We start from the raw sequence: 18,422 nt of genomic DNA, 5'->3' as shown, positions 1-18,422 counted from the left end.
GCTGCATTTTTTAAAAAACAAAGATTTACCAAACTGTCCATTTGATGGGCTTCATGCAGGAATTACAAGGTAAGGTTCAATAGCCTATTACGCAGCTCCGACTAGATTGATCATAATGGTCCCTTCTGGATTTAAAGACTAGGAATCTGACATTTCATATAAAAGTGTATGAATCTAGGCTGCATATATTTCTGACAAGTGGCTATTACCACTTTCTATAATTGTACACTTAAGTACACTAGATAAGTTTGGAATAAATTTGCAAATGATGCCCTCTAGTGATCCCAGAAAATAATTCACTTTTTCAGCAATGTTTTCTCACTGAAACAGAAGAACAGATGTCAATGCACCAAGGTGGGCTGAGAAGTTATAAAGTTAAAAAGTAAACTTTTAACTTAAAGTAAAAAAGTTAGGAAGTCTTTCCAAAACCCAAGCTGTTTCCACTAATATCTTAGTAGCTAGACAAACATTTTCCAGAGTTCCATGATTCCTGGTTCCCATGGGAAAACTGTAAAATTACTTGTAGTGTATATGGCATGATAGATACTGCACTGAATGTAAAAAAATAAAAGGAAACACTCTCTCCCTCCTTCAGAGTTCACAATCTAAGGTCAGATTGCTTAAGCTGGGTAGTACCTGACTTCGTAATCAGTCCCACTGATTTAACAAGAACATCCACTCTGAGCAAAGGGGGCAGAATCTCTTCATAAATAATCAATATAAATCAGACAACATACATGGGGATGCAGGGAGACATTTAAATAGTGATTCAGCATTTGTCTTTTTTAAATAAAAGCATGGCAACCCTTCTAAGTGTAGTGTGTAAAACTTAATAAGCTTTCATATGAAAAGTCATAGAAGGGTACTGTGATAGCTAAACCAACCACATGTTCCTGGTTTACCACTTCACATGGTTTCCCAGTGCCCTAGGAACTTTTTCAGGACACTGAAAATTCCTGAGTTTCCATTTAATCAAAATATTTAGGTGGGGAGGGGGGATTGAAGAGGTGTTTGTTGGTTTTTAACAGCTACAAAATTCTTGTTCAAAACATACTGCTATACAGAGGAAGAGCCACCAAGTCTACAAAAGTCACCCAACGACAGTGCTAGTCTCTTCTGCTCACTCAAGGAACACAAGAATGGGTAGTTCTTTCTTTTTTGTAGAACAGACTCCTTCCACAAAGGACAATTTACTGCAGAAAATATTCATCATTGATTGGTGCATCTCTGCCCTTTCAGTGCTGCTTGTATTTAAACAAAAGACGACATAGCAAGGATTGCAATGCAAGAAAGCTAATTCAAGGAAGGACAATGCAACCAGAAAACCCATTCTCTACAGACCACTCCAGCAAGCATGAGAAAAATGGGGTCTTCTTTCTAAAGAGTTCTATACTGAACTAACTAATCCTGACCATAAAAAAGGTTGGAAGAGTGGGGGTTGGGATTTTTGTTTGGGGTTTTTTGGCGCTTTTTTAGGGGATGGTATGGGGAACACACAAGGTAATTAAAAAAGGAATCACCTCAAGAATAGGTTTCAGAGTAACAGCCGTATTAGTCTGTATTCGCAAAAAGAAAAGGAGTACTTGTGGCACCTAACTTGTGGTTAGTCTCTAAGGTGCCACAAGTACACCTCAAGAATAGACACTTAGGAAAAAATAAAGTTTAAATTCTGTCATAGTCGAATTAATTCATATGGAAGTTTTCTACTCACCAAACATAAGCGGATTTTTCAAACCTGAAAGCAACACTCAAGTACTTAAAGGCAGGGGACCTACCTATCTTGTGATTTCGCATCAACAGCTTGCTGCAGAATTGTGTTTCACATTATAGTCTTACAGTTTTGGTTGTGAGGAAAACCTTCCAAACATGAACCAAGAGTAAAAGAATGCAGTGTTCTCTGCCTGAGACTGCAAACTAAACCAATAGTTGCAAGGAGATATGAACTGTTCCATTCATAATGGTTAAGGCTAAGATTTAGTCCTAGATATTCCTGGGTAAATATTCCAGCCCATGACTTATCAAAAATACCCGAATAAATCTCTACTTCTGGGCCCCTGCTCTGGGAGGGAAGGGGCAGATTTGACTGCCCCAGGCCACCTCTAAGGCGGTCCCCAGCCCGCCGCTGCTGCTAGGGTGCCCCCAGGACCACTACCCAGGCAGTTCACGGGACCAGCTGCACTAGCTGCTGCTCAGGAAGTTCCTGGAGCCAGCTGGCTCCAGGTCACTCCAGCAGTGGCTGGCCAGGAGAAACCTGAGCAGCTGGCCCCAGGCAGCCCTAGAGTCAGCCACACCAGCCACTGTGGAAGTCATGGAAAGTCACAGAATCCATGACTTCCAGGACCACCGTGAGAGAATAGCAGCCTTAATAACGGTGCAAGTCAAAACCTAAAGATTACATATAAACTGTCATTAATTTCCCATTTTTTGAATCACAATATGCTATAGCTGTCTTCATTCATTTTCAGATCTTGAAACTGATATCATGCATATCATTTTTAATTTTTATTTGAACATTTAAGATCATTACAATTGGATGGTTCATATTTCCAGTGGCAGCTCCATGGAAGATACCACCAAAACAAAAACATACATACATTCCACACTGTTAACAAAATGACATTTTAGTTACTAGAATTACAACTGTTGTTTTATACAATTTTTTGCTTACAGATGACACAAAGTATTGTTACTGGGGTATTTCTGTTAACAGTCAGTATCAGGTTATTACTACATCTATTTAATTTTAATAGAAATGAAATGGATACCTGTACATAAGGATAATGTACACTGAGGTATTTATTTAGCGCTGAGACTGTATTTTGGCAAAACTTTCAATGCACTTTGAGATCTTATGGATTTGAACAGGTTTAATATTTAGCAGTTATGCACTATATAAATACTGATGATCAAACTTGTACAAGCTTCTTTTGTACATCTCTCTTCTTACTGGTTCATATTTAACTGGAATATATGAAGTCAATACTATGTAACATCTTTCTCTCTTGTGCACTTTAATTTCACAAGTACGCTTATAACCAATTTTTATTTCATTTGCAAGTCAATTATCCAAATTTTAGATGTGACATCCAATCCTTCCAAACAATTTGTTTTTAAAACCAGAATGATATAGCAGTGGGTAACAGTCATATGATGTAAATTGATGCAGTTTAAATACTTCTTGTAATTCTTGATGCAGAAGTCTTAAAGTAGAACACTTATTCATGATTGTTAAATAAATACCTCCACATCAGCCATTCAGCACTCCAGCTTTCTTCATGCTTTGAAACATTCTATTTTGCAGCGCATGTTGAGTTAAATCATGAAATTGACTGGCTGATGAGAGAATTACTCCTTATTTTTGAAGAAGCATTTTATTGCTGTAGATGGGTTGGGGAATGGAAGGCTCTGAAGTAAAATACACAAAGCTTTATGCAAATATTTCAGTAGGAAATACGGCTGGTAGGTTAAAAAAATTTTTTGTAATGTAGTAAGTTAAGTAAAATGAATCTGTACCAAACTATTAACGTTAAAGTAAAAAATGCCAACAAAACCAAGGACTAAGTAAAATCAAACAGCTTCAGTGAATTCAAATCATCCCTGCTAAAACTAATTTGTCTGTAAAAAAAGCCAATACTCCTTGGTTTAAAAAAAACAAAAAAAGTTTCTTCCATGAGTCTCTGCCAGCATTGTTTCCGTAATAAAACTAACACCAACCATATTAAGCCTTCTCATTCATTCCCAACACCAGAGAACCGATCCCGCCCCTTAACCCACACACGTTTGTTATATTGCACCCTAACCAACAGTTACCATGCAAGAACCTCAAGGTCCAGTGCTGTGACAATCATTAATCTGTCTGAGGAGAAATGACATTGCTCCCTCCGTTGTTACAATTATGTTCTTCAAAACAACCAGATGAAACAACTGAGGTAAGGCAGGTGAAGTGTGAAGTTACAAAGTTGCTGATTAAATGGTGAGATTTCTAGTTAGATTTTGCATATGATATAAATATTGCAACAGTAGGCAAAAAACTCTTCCAAAGATAGAATAACTTACATTAACAAGAACAATAGAGATCTGTAAGCAATTCTTTTCCTTCACGTCTCTGTGGAATTTTGGCAGGTACCTATTTACTATTCTTTCTGGTGCAGATACATTGCAAGCAACAGGGAATTATTCAAAAAGGACAGCGGAGCTAAAGATGAGATTGCTGTCCTCAGATGTGTCTCGTCCTCCCCTCCACCCCACAATCAGCACTTTAAGAACTCAAAGTTCCTCAAAGTGACAAGGGACTAAATGACCTCTTTGATTAGTTGCATTTGAAATCATTCGCCAATAACTGGGTTAAGGGGCAAATGAGGAAAATATGCTACTGCATATGTAAATTAACAGTGTATGTTTAATTATATCCCTTTTCCCTCACACTTCATTATATCATGTGTACTAGATTATAAATTCTTCAGGGCAGGGATAGTCAGTATGTACAACACTAACAAAACATGGCCTCTGCGCATCTGCAATATCAAATTTCTCATGACCTAGATGGCAAACAATATTAAGATATTCTGAAATTAAATGAATAGCAAAAACTAGTTTTCTAAACGAGCTGAAAAATACAATAGTTTAACATTAAATGGGAAAAATACAGCAGATTCAGTACTTGTACATTCAGTGATATACAGTCCCCAAACTGCAATTTTCATGACGTCGCTATCTTCTTCCTTGGATTAAAGCAATTTGAAAATCAGATACACATACATGCACTGCCCCCAACAAAATTTCTTCAATGTAGTGTTAATTCACCCACTAACTCATCTCACACCTCATTTTTGTTGTTAACTTGTAATAAGATACTTTTATGCTTTCCCTTTCAATATTCTGAAGTCATCTATGAAAATTCGCTTCAGTTATGTTGCATCTACTCTACCTCACCTCCTCCTGAAAAGAAGGATCACTCTACTTCAGTTCAGGATCCTGATAGCCAAGTGATAGCCAGCACCAAACCAACTCTTCCTAAAAGACTAAAACAATTGTGTACGTGTAAGACACACAAACATGTGGCCTGATCAAGCACTATGAACAGAGCAGAACTGTTTTAGACCAGATTGAAACCTTGGCTAGGCCAGTTTTAACCCTGCTTGGTTCAATCTACACCAACTGTATTACAGCCTAGTTTTAGCCATGCTTAAGCGGGATTGTTGAGCATGTCTAAAAGCTCTATCACGGCAGGGTAAGGGTTCTCGCCACTTAGAATTATCCCTGGATATCAGACAGTATGTTCAAAAGCTATTTTAATCTAATGCAAAGCTTGAAAAGAGAGTAAATAAGTAAGGTTATTAGTTCATCTGTTTAAGCTGGGACCTTTGAAATACAATCTTCATAAATCCTATTCTGAGGTAAAAATCTTACCATAATATACATGTATGTATACCATACTAAAATTCTAGTGTCTAAGAACAAAGCTAATTATCTTTTCTAAGTCAAATGATCTGCATAAAAATGAAAAGGAAGAACGTGGTTTGTGTCCAAGTGTTATTGTGGGATAATCACATACACTTGTTTAGTGTAATACTTCATGCAAGTAATGCCAAAAAACCTATGTATTTATCTACATAAGAATAATGTGGTGAATTTTCAAAGACAGCATTTAAGATTATCTACAAAAACTATTTTAATTATTCATTATTTGGACTTGAGTTGAAATCTCCAATGTAAAAGTTATGAATATTTGCAATAAAGGCAAGGTTTTTTTAATGTCTCCTGATTAACAGTTAATATGAACATGTTTTAACTGAACCCAAAATTAAAAGGAGACTAAAAATGGTTAACTGGAAGGCCACAAACAGCTATGCATTATTAGTATTACTGGACTGGTTTTTATTTTACACTGTGCTGAAAGCAAATCATTCCTTTTTAATAAAGCATACACAAATAGCCTCACTTAGAATACACTTTTAATGCACATAAAAAAAAAGTATTCATCTTACAAATTGTTTTGCAATCCAAATATACAATAGCTTGGAAAACAAGTATTTTAGAAAACAAAAGCCAATGTGTAAAAAGACTGCTTAAAACAACTAAAACAGTAAAAGTTTCTGTATGGCTGTTGTTACAGTTTTCTTACTGCATCATCAATATCGGAAATCTGTTCCTTCAGCTGGCTCCACTGTTCTGGATTTAAAGAAATACCTGAAATGCATTAAACACAAATCCTTAGTGCAGTATGAAAACTAAGATGAAGATTTTGTACAACTGTAACAATCTTTGAACCAAAACAACCTTACTATGAGATCAATATTTTCATAACTGTAAAAGTGTTAGCTGTAGTGAGTGTTATAAATGAATAATTACATTAACTAAAATATCTGACTATTCACTGGAATATTTATATTTAACTTCAGGCTAAACAAGAGGTTAATCTGCTTATGGATTCTGTTTGGGTGTGGGAAGAAGATACAAACTGTAGTGCAGCATCTTTGTAGAAACCCATCCCATGTGTTATGTGAATGTAGCAGTGGCTCTGATGGCAGGCTGCACTAGAATTCTGGATGAGCTGGAAAGGCCCAGGCTTCTTTCTTTAGTGTGATAAAAGCCATGTGTTTGTGGATTGAGTTTGCACACACACATGTTCTTAGATTCACAGATTCCACGGCCAGACAGGACTATAGTGATCAACTAGCTTGACGTCCTGTACAACAACAGGACCCAGTGAACTTTTGCAAAATTCCTAGAGCATCGATGTTTTCTAAAAAGCTAATTTTGATTTCAAAATTGTCAGTGATGGAGAAACCACTATGACCATTGATAAACTGTTCCAATGGTTAATTACCTCCACTGTTAAAAATTCAAGAGACTTATCTCCAGTCTGAAATTGGCTAGCTTCAACCTCTAGCCACTGGATTGTGTTACACTCTTCTCTGCTAGGCTGATGAGCCAATTATTAAGTACTTGCTCCCCATTCCTTAACGTCACCCTTTAATCTTCTTTGTTAAAACTAAATTCTGTACGTTAAGCATGGAAACCTTTTTGAAGCAGCATCAAAAGCACTGTGCTGCACCCTGTCTGGTTACAGAATTGATCGCCATTCTTCTCTCCCACCACACAAAATAGTATGACATTTATCTATATCTTCTCATGCACCAATCTTACTCATGCCTCTATGCATGTTCCTTAAACTTTTAACCCATTGTTTATTTAAGGATTTATTTAATTGTGTCTCCATTCATTCAAAGAGCAATCTAGACACACTTTAGTAAAACACCTGTAACAGGACCCAAGGAAAACAGGATCAGGACTTTTTTGGTACCGAATATTTTTATTATTTGAGAATATTAAACATAAGTATGGCTGTTGTCAGCCACCTGTGAACTTTAATCTAGAGGGGAAAAAACTTTTCCTACATTCTTTCATGTTTTGGACACCAGCTAGTCTGAACATGCTGTCACATAGTTTTATCAAGTTTTCAGAGAAGACAGGTTTGTTTTTTCAAGAAATCTTGACCACTTTACTGAAACTGAATATTTACTTTTGCACTGGAAAAAAATATCACAAACAGCATTAAGCCCTTTCAGTCAGAAAATATACAAATTGATTTCTGAAGCTGTCTCAAAAGTCTTACCATAGTCACCAACTTCATTTCTAGATGAATAAACCAACAAAAACATCAAATATTCTAATCTAGAATGGTTTTCAAAGTGTGCTGATTTCAGTCAAAGCAATTTAAAGACAATACTCATTTTAAGATTAGATTTTAGTTTAGTTTCCAAAAGGAAACATCACACGGTTGATAACAGAGAAGACAGTCATCTATTGATGTAGTATTAGTGTTGGCCACATTGCCTAAATATCACTTACCTAAAAAAATTACGTCTACACTACATCCTATATCGACAAAACTTATACCACTCAGGGGTGTGAATATTACATCCCCGATCGGCGTAAATTACACCAACATAAGCATTCACATGCACAGCGCTTTGTCGGCGGAAGAACATCTCCCGCCGACACAATTTATGCCGCTCATGGAGGTGGGTTTTTTATGGTGACAGGAAAGCTTTCTCCCATTGGCACAGAGCGTCTTCACCAGAAGCGCCGCAGCTGTATTGGTACAACTGCGTCGCTGTAGCGCTATACATATAGACATGGCCTTAGTAACATACATGGCTTGTTCAAGCAGCAACTTACTTTACCAAACTTCTTCAGAGAGTTTATGGTAGTCAAATTTAGTGACTTACATTTCTGATTTAGTCAACATTTGTTTAGTCATGCTGGATTTACAAAGGGGCTTATGGAGGTAGACACTTAATTCCCACAGAATTTCAATGGGATGTGTGTGTTTAAGTCATTAGGCTCCACTGAAAATCCTAGCCCGAAACTACAGTACAAGTAAATTTTGTTAGGATTACACCAAAACCAACATGTTGGAATGTTACTGCTTGGGCTCTGCTTTCCCAACTGCTGAAGTAACAAAACCTCAACTGAAACCAAGCTCTAGTGCGATATGTACTAAATCAACAGTAGGTAATGGCAAAACAAGGGTTTTTTTCAGTTTTAGTAAACTGACTAAATAAATGAGAGAAACTGCACTGAGAAATTTTCTAGAATACAGTGTCTTCATCTGCCACCTGGATTAATTGTTCAAGATAGATTTCCTACTTCCTTTACACACTATCAGTTTCTGAAATTAGAACAAACTAGTCAAGATTTAGATAATGTCGTTCGTACACCTGCAGTAGCTTCAACCCCAGGGGGAAAAAAAGTTATTTTCTGAGCTCTACATCTGTGAAACTGCCAAGACATTTCCACCAGTCCATGGGTTTAACTTCACTGAGTTAAGCAGCAAAAACATTTTTGGGTGGTTCTCTTCCAGCTCTGAAAATGTATTATAATGTACATGTCATAGCAGCATTCATTTCATTTTTACTTTTAACATCTATACTGGTACTTTAGATTGAGAATACAGGTAAAGTTAGATCAAGGAAGTGCTTTACATATCTACAATTTAACTCTGTTTTTGGGGTACCACTGACATTTTTCCTGCTCCTTGTCAAAGCTTGAACCATCTCAAACTCTTCGTAAAAAGTTGTAAGAAAGATTAGCTGCATATATGACCCAAGCAATCTTCAACTATCAACTCTTCATTGAGAATACCAGTACTGACTACAAAGTAGTCCATGGTTGTTTTGGATTATGAAAATGGATATTTCTTTGACTGCACCAAACAAGCATTTTAAACAAGTTTAGTTGTACTGCTGCTGCCAGATGCATCTGATAGTGGTAATGATGAAGCTAACAACAATGCAGAAAGTGGTCATTCATCTCACCTGTATAATTCTAAAATTAACTGCCTGAAAACTTCGTTGACCCACAGATAATGTTGCACAGTGCTGCCTCGTGCCCTTCCAGAATGTGGAGAGTGGCTAAACTTAAACCTCTGAAAACCAGGAAATACAAAGTTAAGGTTGTGTTGCAGGGATGGTGTGTACCTTAACTCTGTCCCTCTCCAGATGGCAACAGACACTAGGAATGGCTCAGTAAAAATGGTGCCATAAGAAGACATGAGGAAGGACTATGAGAAAGTGACACTGTGTGTTGTGTTACAGATTTGAATTGCACCACCACTATAAAAAAAATAAATTGGAATAGCCATTGCATTCCAAACTCCTATTTCCATGTCAACTAAAATTTTGGAATTAAAATTTCTCATGCCTAGTCCCAACCTAAGAGGGTTAACAGAAGATGATAGTTTATCTGTACTCAGATAATTCAAAGCAGTTAGTTTTTAAAACTTCAAACTTCCAATGGATTTAGTCTGAATTGAGGATTAATACATTGGACATTTCAAGAAATTTAGTTAAAAAAACTGAAAAATTACATATTGTGTTTTGCTCAAATGATGTTTATACCAGCAGTATAGTAGTTCAACCTGCTTGTAGTTGGTGTTTTACTCCGTTGCCTAAACTAGTTCATACAGAATGTCTGGGTCAAGTTCAAAACTCAGCAGTACAAGGCAGTCAAATCAAAATGGAGATGTCCAGGTATCCATAATATTATGATGCCCTACTGCACTGCCACCTTTGATATTCTCTCATGGTCCAGTCCCACGCCCACTGTAGTCAATGGGAGTCTTTCCCTAAACATGAACGGACACCGAATGGTGCCTTGAATGACAAACTTCTCAACTTCAAAACACTTAAAATTCTCATTCAGATGAAACGAAACTTCTCTGCTTCTTGTTATAACCCCCACAGGAAAATAACCCAGCAATATTTAACTTTGTTTTTAAATATTTTTCTAAAATGTAATAAAAACGCTAACATTTACTCACCAAAAGATCCAGAATATTCAGACTGACAGAGAAACAGTATCTTCAATGTCATCCTTGGCATGGGTAGCACACTTTTCAAAATGTTGTTTCATTCCTGCTACCAAGCCCTGCATTGTCTTTGTTACGCTTATACAGCATGTGATCCTTTCTTAATACTTCCAAATGATACAGGAATCTCTTCAAAAATATTCCCATATGGGACTTTTGCATCTTGGAGACATGGTAGGTTCCCCCAAAAAATGTTTAGTACTATAACTTACTGGTATAACACTGTAAAAATTAAACAAAATTTTTCTGCAAAATTTGTATCAAAGCAGTTGTGTTTCCACTGAACCCTGTTCAGCTCCAAAACTGATAATAGGTTATCATGCAGTTTATTATCTCATGCAATGGTAACTTAAAACTATCTGGGGGAAATAAGAAGTGCTAAAATATTAGAGAAAAATGCAACAGTTATTCAGTAGTCCAGGCTACAGAATTTTTTAATACTTTTCCCATCTATTGTTTCTAAAGAGAAAATGCAGGCTTGTTTTGATGAATGCTATTTAGACATGGTGCCTAACTTCAATCCACTGCAACACAAACTTTTTTCAATTATAAAAATTTAAAGCACAACTTTCAGGCAGATAAAGCAAATTTAAAACCTGAATTTACAACTAATTTGTTTAAAAATTGTCTTTTTATTTTTAAGTTATGGGGTTTTATACCCCGTTCTAAAACTGTGGACCATATCCTCTTTGCCAAGGAACCAAAATAGACTTTTAGGAGTGGGAGAACAGAAGGAAAAGGACCAGAACTGTGGCATGTGCCTAGATTTCCCCCCCAATATTAAGGCTTTCCCATTAAAATATTTTAGAGTTACTTAGAAGATGTCTTATTGGGTAAGAAGAAAGTATAATCAAGACATTAAAATTTTGCATTAGAATCAAGAATGGACATACAGACAAAGGTCTCAAAGCCTCATTATTGAACTGTGAAGCAAATGAATCTGATACTTACAGAATTCTTCAAGTTAGATGATTTTCCACTTTCCTCAACAAAGCTAAGCTAAATATATTTTAATGCTATGCAACTAATGACACAAAATAGAAGTTCACCTTTTCTGCCAGGTTTCATTTCACCTTCTTGATCCATCCAGTATTCTCTAATATCAATTAGGACTTTCCCCTTAAAGTCACGAACACTGACATATCTCATTTTGCCAATCTGCCAATAAAACAAATCAGAACAATTGAATACATTTTACACAGTACTGGATTATTCATTTTTCTAATCAGCATTAAATACTTAGATATGAGACACTGCTTATTGCTGCAGCTTATTTTAGATTTAAGTAGAAATGATTGGATTAAGTATTTTCCTGAAGAAGTATATCAGGACTAAGAAGTGATGACAGCATTAATGGATGAAGGACTGAACACGTTTTAAGAGAATTCAGCATTATTTCCTGGAAAAATGGGTGTCCTCAAAAGAAAATTCATGTGTATCTAAAAGCTGAATTCCTAATAAATATTGCCAATTTAAATTACGGATTCTTTCAGAAAAAAATCCTGCTTCCTTGTGCAAACTTTGTTAATGAAGCTAGAAAATGCTAAGAGAAGACAATCCATTCAAATTTGTTTTCAAGCTACAAGACTAATGAAGATGATAGCAAAACCCATCACCTCCTCCCGCTCTAAATCTGAGTTCTTGTCAATGTTTCCAGAAACAAAGTGAGATCTACACAGGTTAAATAAACAGAAATCCTTGACGTTATGAATTTTTCCAGTAAATTCAGGTGGTGGAGGCCACAAGCTCCAAACACACACAGATTGTCTGATGCTTAGCTCAGGGCTAAATCCCCACAGAACTAGGTTAGAGAATTGGATATCACAACCAAATTAAATCCTAGATGGCACAATAAAGCAGATTTCACATCTATATATGGCATGCAACTGTCTGGTTTTCTAAGATTAACTGCACCTGACACCACCATTAGAACGTCCAGAAGTCACCCTCTCCACTGCGAAAAACCATTATGAAGCACTGTATTGGTTCCACTGTTTTCAGATACCAAATTACATTAAAGGAAGCTTAAAAGCACAAACACTTTAATATTGCTTTTCCAGGTAAGCAATTGCTTTACTTGCCATGGGAATTTTTAAGTAATCAAGAATGGGAGGGAACAGTGCTTTACCCTACACATGTAAGAACCCCCTACCTATAGGTGCCAAATTCTGAATTATGTTTCAAGTTTGAAAGCAATGTAAAATAAGTGAAAAACATCCCAAGATGGGAGACTTTCATTCAACATAAAAAGTAAAATATTTTACTGGTTTTCCTATTAAGCTTCATATTTAATTGATATGCCACTGACATTGCTAACAGACAAAAGTAAGTCCGAACCAGAATCCCACACTTTGGAAGTGTTCTGATTCAAGTCAGATTCTGGATACATCACAGTGTGCTCTATTTTTAAATACAAGGGAGGCTGAAGAGCTAATGCGGAATACTGAAGTTCAAGCCCAACTCTCACTTGCTTTGTCCCCTACCCCAAGCTACTTCCTTTGCCAGCACTAATGCCCTAATTTTAGGCTTCTTTTCAGGCCCTTTCACCAAATTCTTCAAAAGTTCTCCCGCATTCCTTGAATGGAAAAACACTGTCCCTTTCTTACTGTCTTAAAGCAGGCTTACAGCAGGTATTCTCCTCTCCCCCATCTTTCTTGCAATGAGGAAGAGGAAGCTGGGGCCTTATATTCCTGCTCCTTTCTCAGCACACTGACTGATGCAAGGCTTACAACTCCCAGATATCCTCAGGAACTACAACACCCTGAATGCCTTATTGCAGAAATAGGATAGTATTGAACCCTGGGCCTGTCTTAAAGAGGCCAGCACACTCCATTGCAAAGACCACTAGCAGTTCTCCATGATGATCTGTTTCAATCTTCTCTGATATTCTGTTAATAAAAACTGAATCCCAGAATAAAGGAGCACATATAAACTCAAGGACAAACTTATCCTTAGACCCGGTCTGGTACGGTGAGAGCTCCGACAGCTGCTCTTTGTCCAGTTGGGTAGGCAGAAGAGAAGTCATACTGATTTCTGGGAACCTCTTGTCAAAGCGCCCTGATTAAAAGTATTCCCATATAGATCAGGTTTTGAATTAACATTTACAGCCTAATTATAATTCTATTAATGAGTTTAGAACAGAAATGCCTAACTGTCAAAAAAAATGACACTATAAACCAAGACAAAATACTGGGAACAAGTGATACAATCAATGAACCAAAGTTAGAATTGAATGGCGTAGCATGGATTATTTTACTCTATCAAATCCCATCACTGCTTTTTCTGGGTATCTCACTTTCACTCTAACATTGTAACCCTATTTAGCCAAAACATGCCAAGAGATTGAATGCTATGCTATACCTGGATAAGAAACCAAAGTGTTCAAGATTCTCTTCATAAAGATTACAGAATACAGACTGTAACATGCTTCCCCAGGAACCCTTCAACCAACAGTCTCTAGAAGTAACATTACCAATGTTACCTGGAACATATTCTCATCTCTGTTGCTGCTTTGCTTAGAGGAAGCTGCACCTTTAGAACTTTCACCAGTCTTTTGTTTCTTTACAGGCTTTTCTGGAGCCGCTTGCTTTTTCCTCTTTGCCTTTAACCAAAAATTAAAAAAAAAAAAAATACAAAGCACATCCCATTTTATTAGTTATTAAAAGAAGAAATCAGAGGCTGCAAAGAACTATTATATTATGTAGTTCATCTCACTACCAATACAAGACTTTAATACAGTGAATTTGGGGTGGGATTTTCAAAAGTGCTCTAAGATGTCCTAATTCTACTCCTACTGAAGTCAATGATAAAACTCTCATTGGAATCCAAGAGGAACAGATTTAGGAGAACAATAAGCACTTTTGTAAATTCTACCCTTAATGTTTTACCTTACACTAAAATTGCTCAAAGCAGGGAGACAAAATACTGCTATTTCAAAAAGTGAGTGCATGTGGGATTTTTAAAGACTATTTTAATCTTTTGGAACCCAAAGAAGATCTAAATAAAACTGAGGTGGACAGTACATTTTCTTTTTATACACACTCACCTTGCATTTTAAATCTCCCCAATTCAAGGGAGAGGGAAGGAGAGAAAGAACGTTCCTCTCTCTTTTATTCTGACTTTACCATTTTGTTACTAACTTACATACAGCACTCCAAGATCTTCATGCTTTCACAGCTCTAATATCTACAGTGAACTACAGAATATACATAACAAAAAAAATATTGTTTTGTCATATCTACAGAAAACTCAACCAGCATTTCAAATGCAGAATGCTCACTACAATAATTTTAGCCCAACATGTATATCAACTCTTGATGGGCTTAAGCAGCTAAACAATCATGTTTCTCAACATCAGCTTTCACAGCTGTTTAGGAGGAAAAGAAATGTTAACAGAGTAAGGGAACTAAAATGGTTTAGTATTCTTGCTCTCACCACAGAGATCTACAGAACTCCAAGAACCTTGTGGTTAGATGCCACAAGCGAAATAGCAAATGATAGAAAGACGATCTTAAAAAAATAGATTTGTTCCATATTTAGAAGCATCTCACCTTCCAACCACTGATCCCAGTTTTAATAAAAGAGCTAGGCAACACAAACACCATGGCATACATATTCCAGCAAAATTGAATTGCCTCCTAATCCAAGCCAGAATAAGTTTGCTTGGTGTTTTGTTTTTTAATTATTAGACTAAAATGCAGTAAGCAATTGTGTCCAATATTCACCTTTTTGTCAACTTCGCTATCTGAATCACTGCCAGATGAGCTTGAAGACACAAGTTCCTTTGATTTAGGCATTCTGGAGGGAAGAAAGGTATCGTAAAAATATCATACAGGATACACTGCCCTTTGACTGGAATGCATGCCCCAAATTCCTTTGTTAAGCCTCTTCTCTCATCTTATTCAAGTATCTCCTATTTGAAGCCAACATGAAGTGGCAAGAAACTTCAATATATGTCTGTCTGAGCAACAGTGTGATCTCATCATCACCGTAGTCCTTCATCTCCCTTTCCTTTGATCCATTCCCTTCATTTGTGTACTGTCTCACTTATTTTGTAACCTATTCAGGACAAGGACTCAGAGCAGGTCTACACTTAAAACGCTGCATTAGCAGCGGCTTCACCACAGTAGTGTTTTCATTGAAGCGCAACAACACTGAAGGAAGAGCTTCTCCTTTTAGTGTGGTTAATCCACTTCTGCAAGAGGCAGTAGCCGTGTCAACGGAAGAAGCCGTCCCGTTGACATAGCACTGTCTACACGAGGGATTATTAGGTTGGTGTAACTACACTGCTCAGGGGTCTGGATTTTTCAGACCCTTGAGAGACGTAGTTACACTGATGTAAGTTTATAGCATAGACGTGGCCTCAGTTTTTTTACTTGATTTGTGGTGCACAAAATAGTAATAAACAGGTCAGTCTAAGTTACTAAGAATTTAATTTATTATCAAAACAAACTAATTAAATGTTTCTACATACATTTAAATAGAAGTTTTCAATGAATGTCACAAAACATGTGGGTACAGCATTATCTAGCAAATGACTCCCTTCACTCTTATGTACTGTTATTTTGTCTACTTTGATTTCCAGGTCACAGAATGACAACTGCTGGTAAAGAGAGATACAGAACCATCATCATAAACTTTTCTACCTATGTTTCAAAAAATTTAAAAAAATACGGTGTTGTGGTTAAGCCACATTTAGGTGAGAATATATAAAACACTATTCGCAGTTCTGCCACATATTTCCTAGGTGATCTCAGGCAAATCACTTAAGACCCAATTTTCATTAGTTTGGCATGCATGGAAATCCACATCTTTTTGAAGGGATACTGCCAGATGTGTCTACTCTGCAAACCTATGGATAGATATAGTATGTGACTATCTAGTATTCCATATACAAGAGAGGCACAGGAAGAATTTTAAATAATTGCTTTTAATATCCTTCCAGCCTTTGAAAGAACAAAGCAGAAAAGTATGTTATAAAGGGGAACAGTTTGTAAGGAAGGAACTATAGTGAGAGACTGGGGACTATGTGAACTACTGGTTTATGTCAAGTAAGGGGAGGATGACTCCCAGGCCAATACAATAGTGCAAGGTATGTGTTAGGATGAAAACAATATATGGCATGGGTAGCCAAACTGGCTCATGAGCCGCATGTGGCTCTTTTACAGTTAAAAAATGTGGCTCGCGGAGCCCCCCACTCTCCACCTACCAGACTTGGTGGGGAGCGAGGAGGCTCAGGACCTCTGCCTTGCAGCAGGATGGTGGGGTAGGGGCTTCTATCCAACGGGGAGGGGGGGCCTCAGGGCTTCAACCCCATGGGGCAGGCCTTCCCTCGCTTTCGAACTTCTGAAGATTGTCTTCTGTGGCTCAGAGGGTCAATAAGTGTGGCCACCCCTGACATATGGAATGAATACATGTGGCGAAAGAACAGTGTCAGGTGAAAAATCAGCCAACATGAGGGAAAATGGAACACAGCTGAGGAGGAGGGAGAATAGGAAAATGGAATGTGCTGGGGGTTACACAAGGAATGAGGGGAAAAAAACAGTCTGCCATGTCATAGGGTTGGAAATGTGTTGAAGAGGAGCAGAACCCACTATGTGGGTGGGAAACAGGATGAAAGAAGGTAGGCCAGTGTGTCTGATACAGCATGCGCAGACAATGGTACAGAATTTTTTAAAAGAAGGGAGCTAGAATGAGGACAGCAAAAGGTGCATGAAGTGAAGAAGAAGGAATGGGCACCAAGAATGAGAATGTGGCAAAGTGATAGAGAACCAAGGGGGAATAATATAGGGCATGGGCTAGGATTAGCGAGAGAAAACATGGAGAAACAGGGCAATGGGACCGAACAAGTCACTCAGAGGCAAGGTTATCTAGTACCATGGGATGGAAAGACCACCACACGAAGGGACATGGGTCACGAGGTGGGAGTAGATATGGGGCACCCAGAGGAAAATGGGGTGGAAAGGAGTCATTGAAGGGGGAATGGAGGGAGATGAGACTGGACAGGTCACTGAGTACAGAATAGGGGACAGCCTAGAAACACAGAACATAAAGGGGGCAGGCGGTTCCCAGCCGCCATTTTCTCCCTCGTTCAGACGCTCCCCTCCCCCCAAATGAACAGAAAATGGGGGAAGACGGGCCTGGTTAGGAAAGGGGGACACGACACCGAATCACTGAGTGCGGGCGCGGCGGCTAACTGGGGGCGGCACTCATGTCATGGGACGGAGGCGGGTCGCGCAGTGGGGGATGGGGGTAGGCGGTTCCCCGCCGCCATTTTCTCCCTCACTCGGATGAGCTTTCTTTGCCCCCCAAACATGGCAGCGTCTCTCGACGCAGCGCACTCCCCCCTCCCCTCCCCCCCCCCCGATGAGCGGGAGAAGGTCTCCCTCCCCCACGGCACTGGGCAGAGCAGGAGCTTGGCGGGAATCCCGCGGGCCGAGCCTTCCCCAGCGTTCGAGACGCGGCGGCGGCGGCGGCTCATCCTCCCGCCGGGTCCGAGCGCGGAGCTACCAGACCACCCCTCCCCCGGCTCGCACAGGCCCTGAGCTGGGGGGAGAGGGAGATATAAGATGGCGGCGGGCACGCAGCCCCCGGGGGGGGAGGGAGGGAGGAGAGCGATACTCACGTCCCGCTCCCTCTGCGTGCTGCTCTCTTCTCCGAAGCACACCACCACCGCCACTGCGAGAAACGGAAATGTCGCAACCGGCAAGCCCCACCCCCTACGCACGTCATTACGTCCCGCAGGGCCTCACGTAGGGTGCTGCCGAGGCGGGGGTGTTTAAAGAGGAAGGAAGCGTCTCTTTAGTCCAAGCCACGAGGCTCAATGGGTGGCCCTGTGCTTCCCTCCCCAGCGTAGAAGGGAGCCAGCCCACAGAACGGGCGTGGTCCCCCCCCACACCCCTGTCCCCCTGTGGCCTGGGCAGGAAACTGATCCCTAGTCACCCCCTTCAGCTAGGGATTAAGAGCCAGGGAGGGTAACAGACCCCTTGTGCAGGGCCCAGGTCTCGCTCTCCCCTGTAACCTAAATTGAAGGGAGAATGGACACGTC

The 18,422-nt window shown here is 39.0% G+C and overlaps 1 protein-coding gene across 3 annotated transcripts in view; it reads right to left on the bottom strand.

The window, feature by feature from the left end:
* SUB1 (SUB1 regulator of transcription) overlaps positions 1 to 18,114 on the bottom strand; it is a 29,018-nt gene extending 10,904 nt beyond the window's left edge. The window contains exons 1-7 of one of the 3 annotated variants that reach the window (XR_012639478.1): positions 18,000 to 18,112; positions 15,100 to 15,172; positions 13,857 to 13,976; positions 11,425 to 11,533; positions 10,328 to 10,597; positions 9,324 to 9,433; positions 3,100 to 6,189 (exon numbers count right to left, since the gene is read on the bottom strand). Coding sequence is in view for 2 of the 3 variants with exons in the window: in XM_074952421.1 (XP_074808522.1) it covers positions 6,110 to 6,189; positions 11,425 to 11,533; positions 13,857 to 13,976; positions 15,100 to 15,172; positions 18,000 to 18,106 (489 nt within the window). In the remaining variant the exon portion in view is untranslated. Of the gene's footprint in view, positions 1 to 3,099; positions 6,190 to 9,323; positions 9,434 to 10,327; positions 10,598 to 11,424; positions 11,534 to 13,856; positions 13,977 to 15,099; positions 15,173 to 17,999 lie in introns of those variants that run through there. The other 2 variants (XM_074952421.1, XM_074952422.1) reach the window with 2 other exon arrangements.
* Positions 18,115 to 18,422: the final 308 nt, after the last annotated feature.

The sequence above is a fragment of the Natator depressus genome, chromosome 5 (genome assembly GCF_965152275.1).
Source record: "Natator depressus isolate rNatDep1 chromosome 5, rNatDep2.hap1, whole genome shotgun sequence".
Classification (NCBI taxonomy): Eukaryota; Metazoa; Chordata; order Testudines; family Cheloniidae; genus Natator; species Natator depressus.
This window is presented reverse-complemented; position numbering and strand designations above follow the sequence as displayed.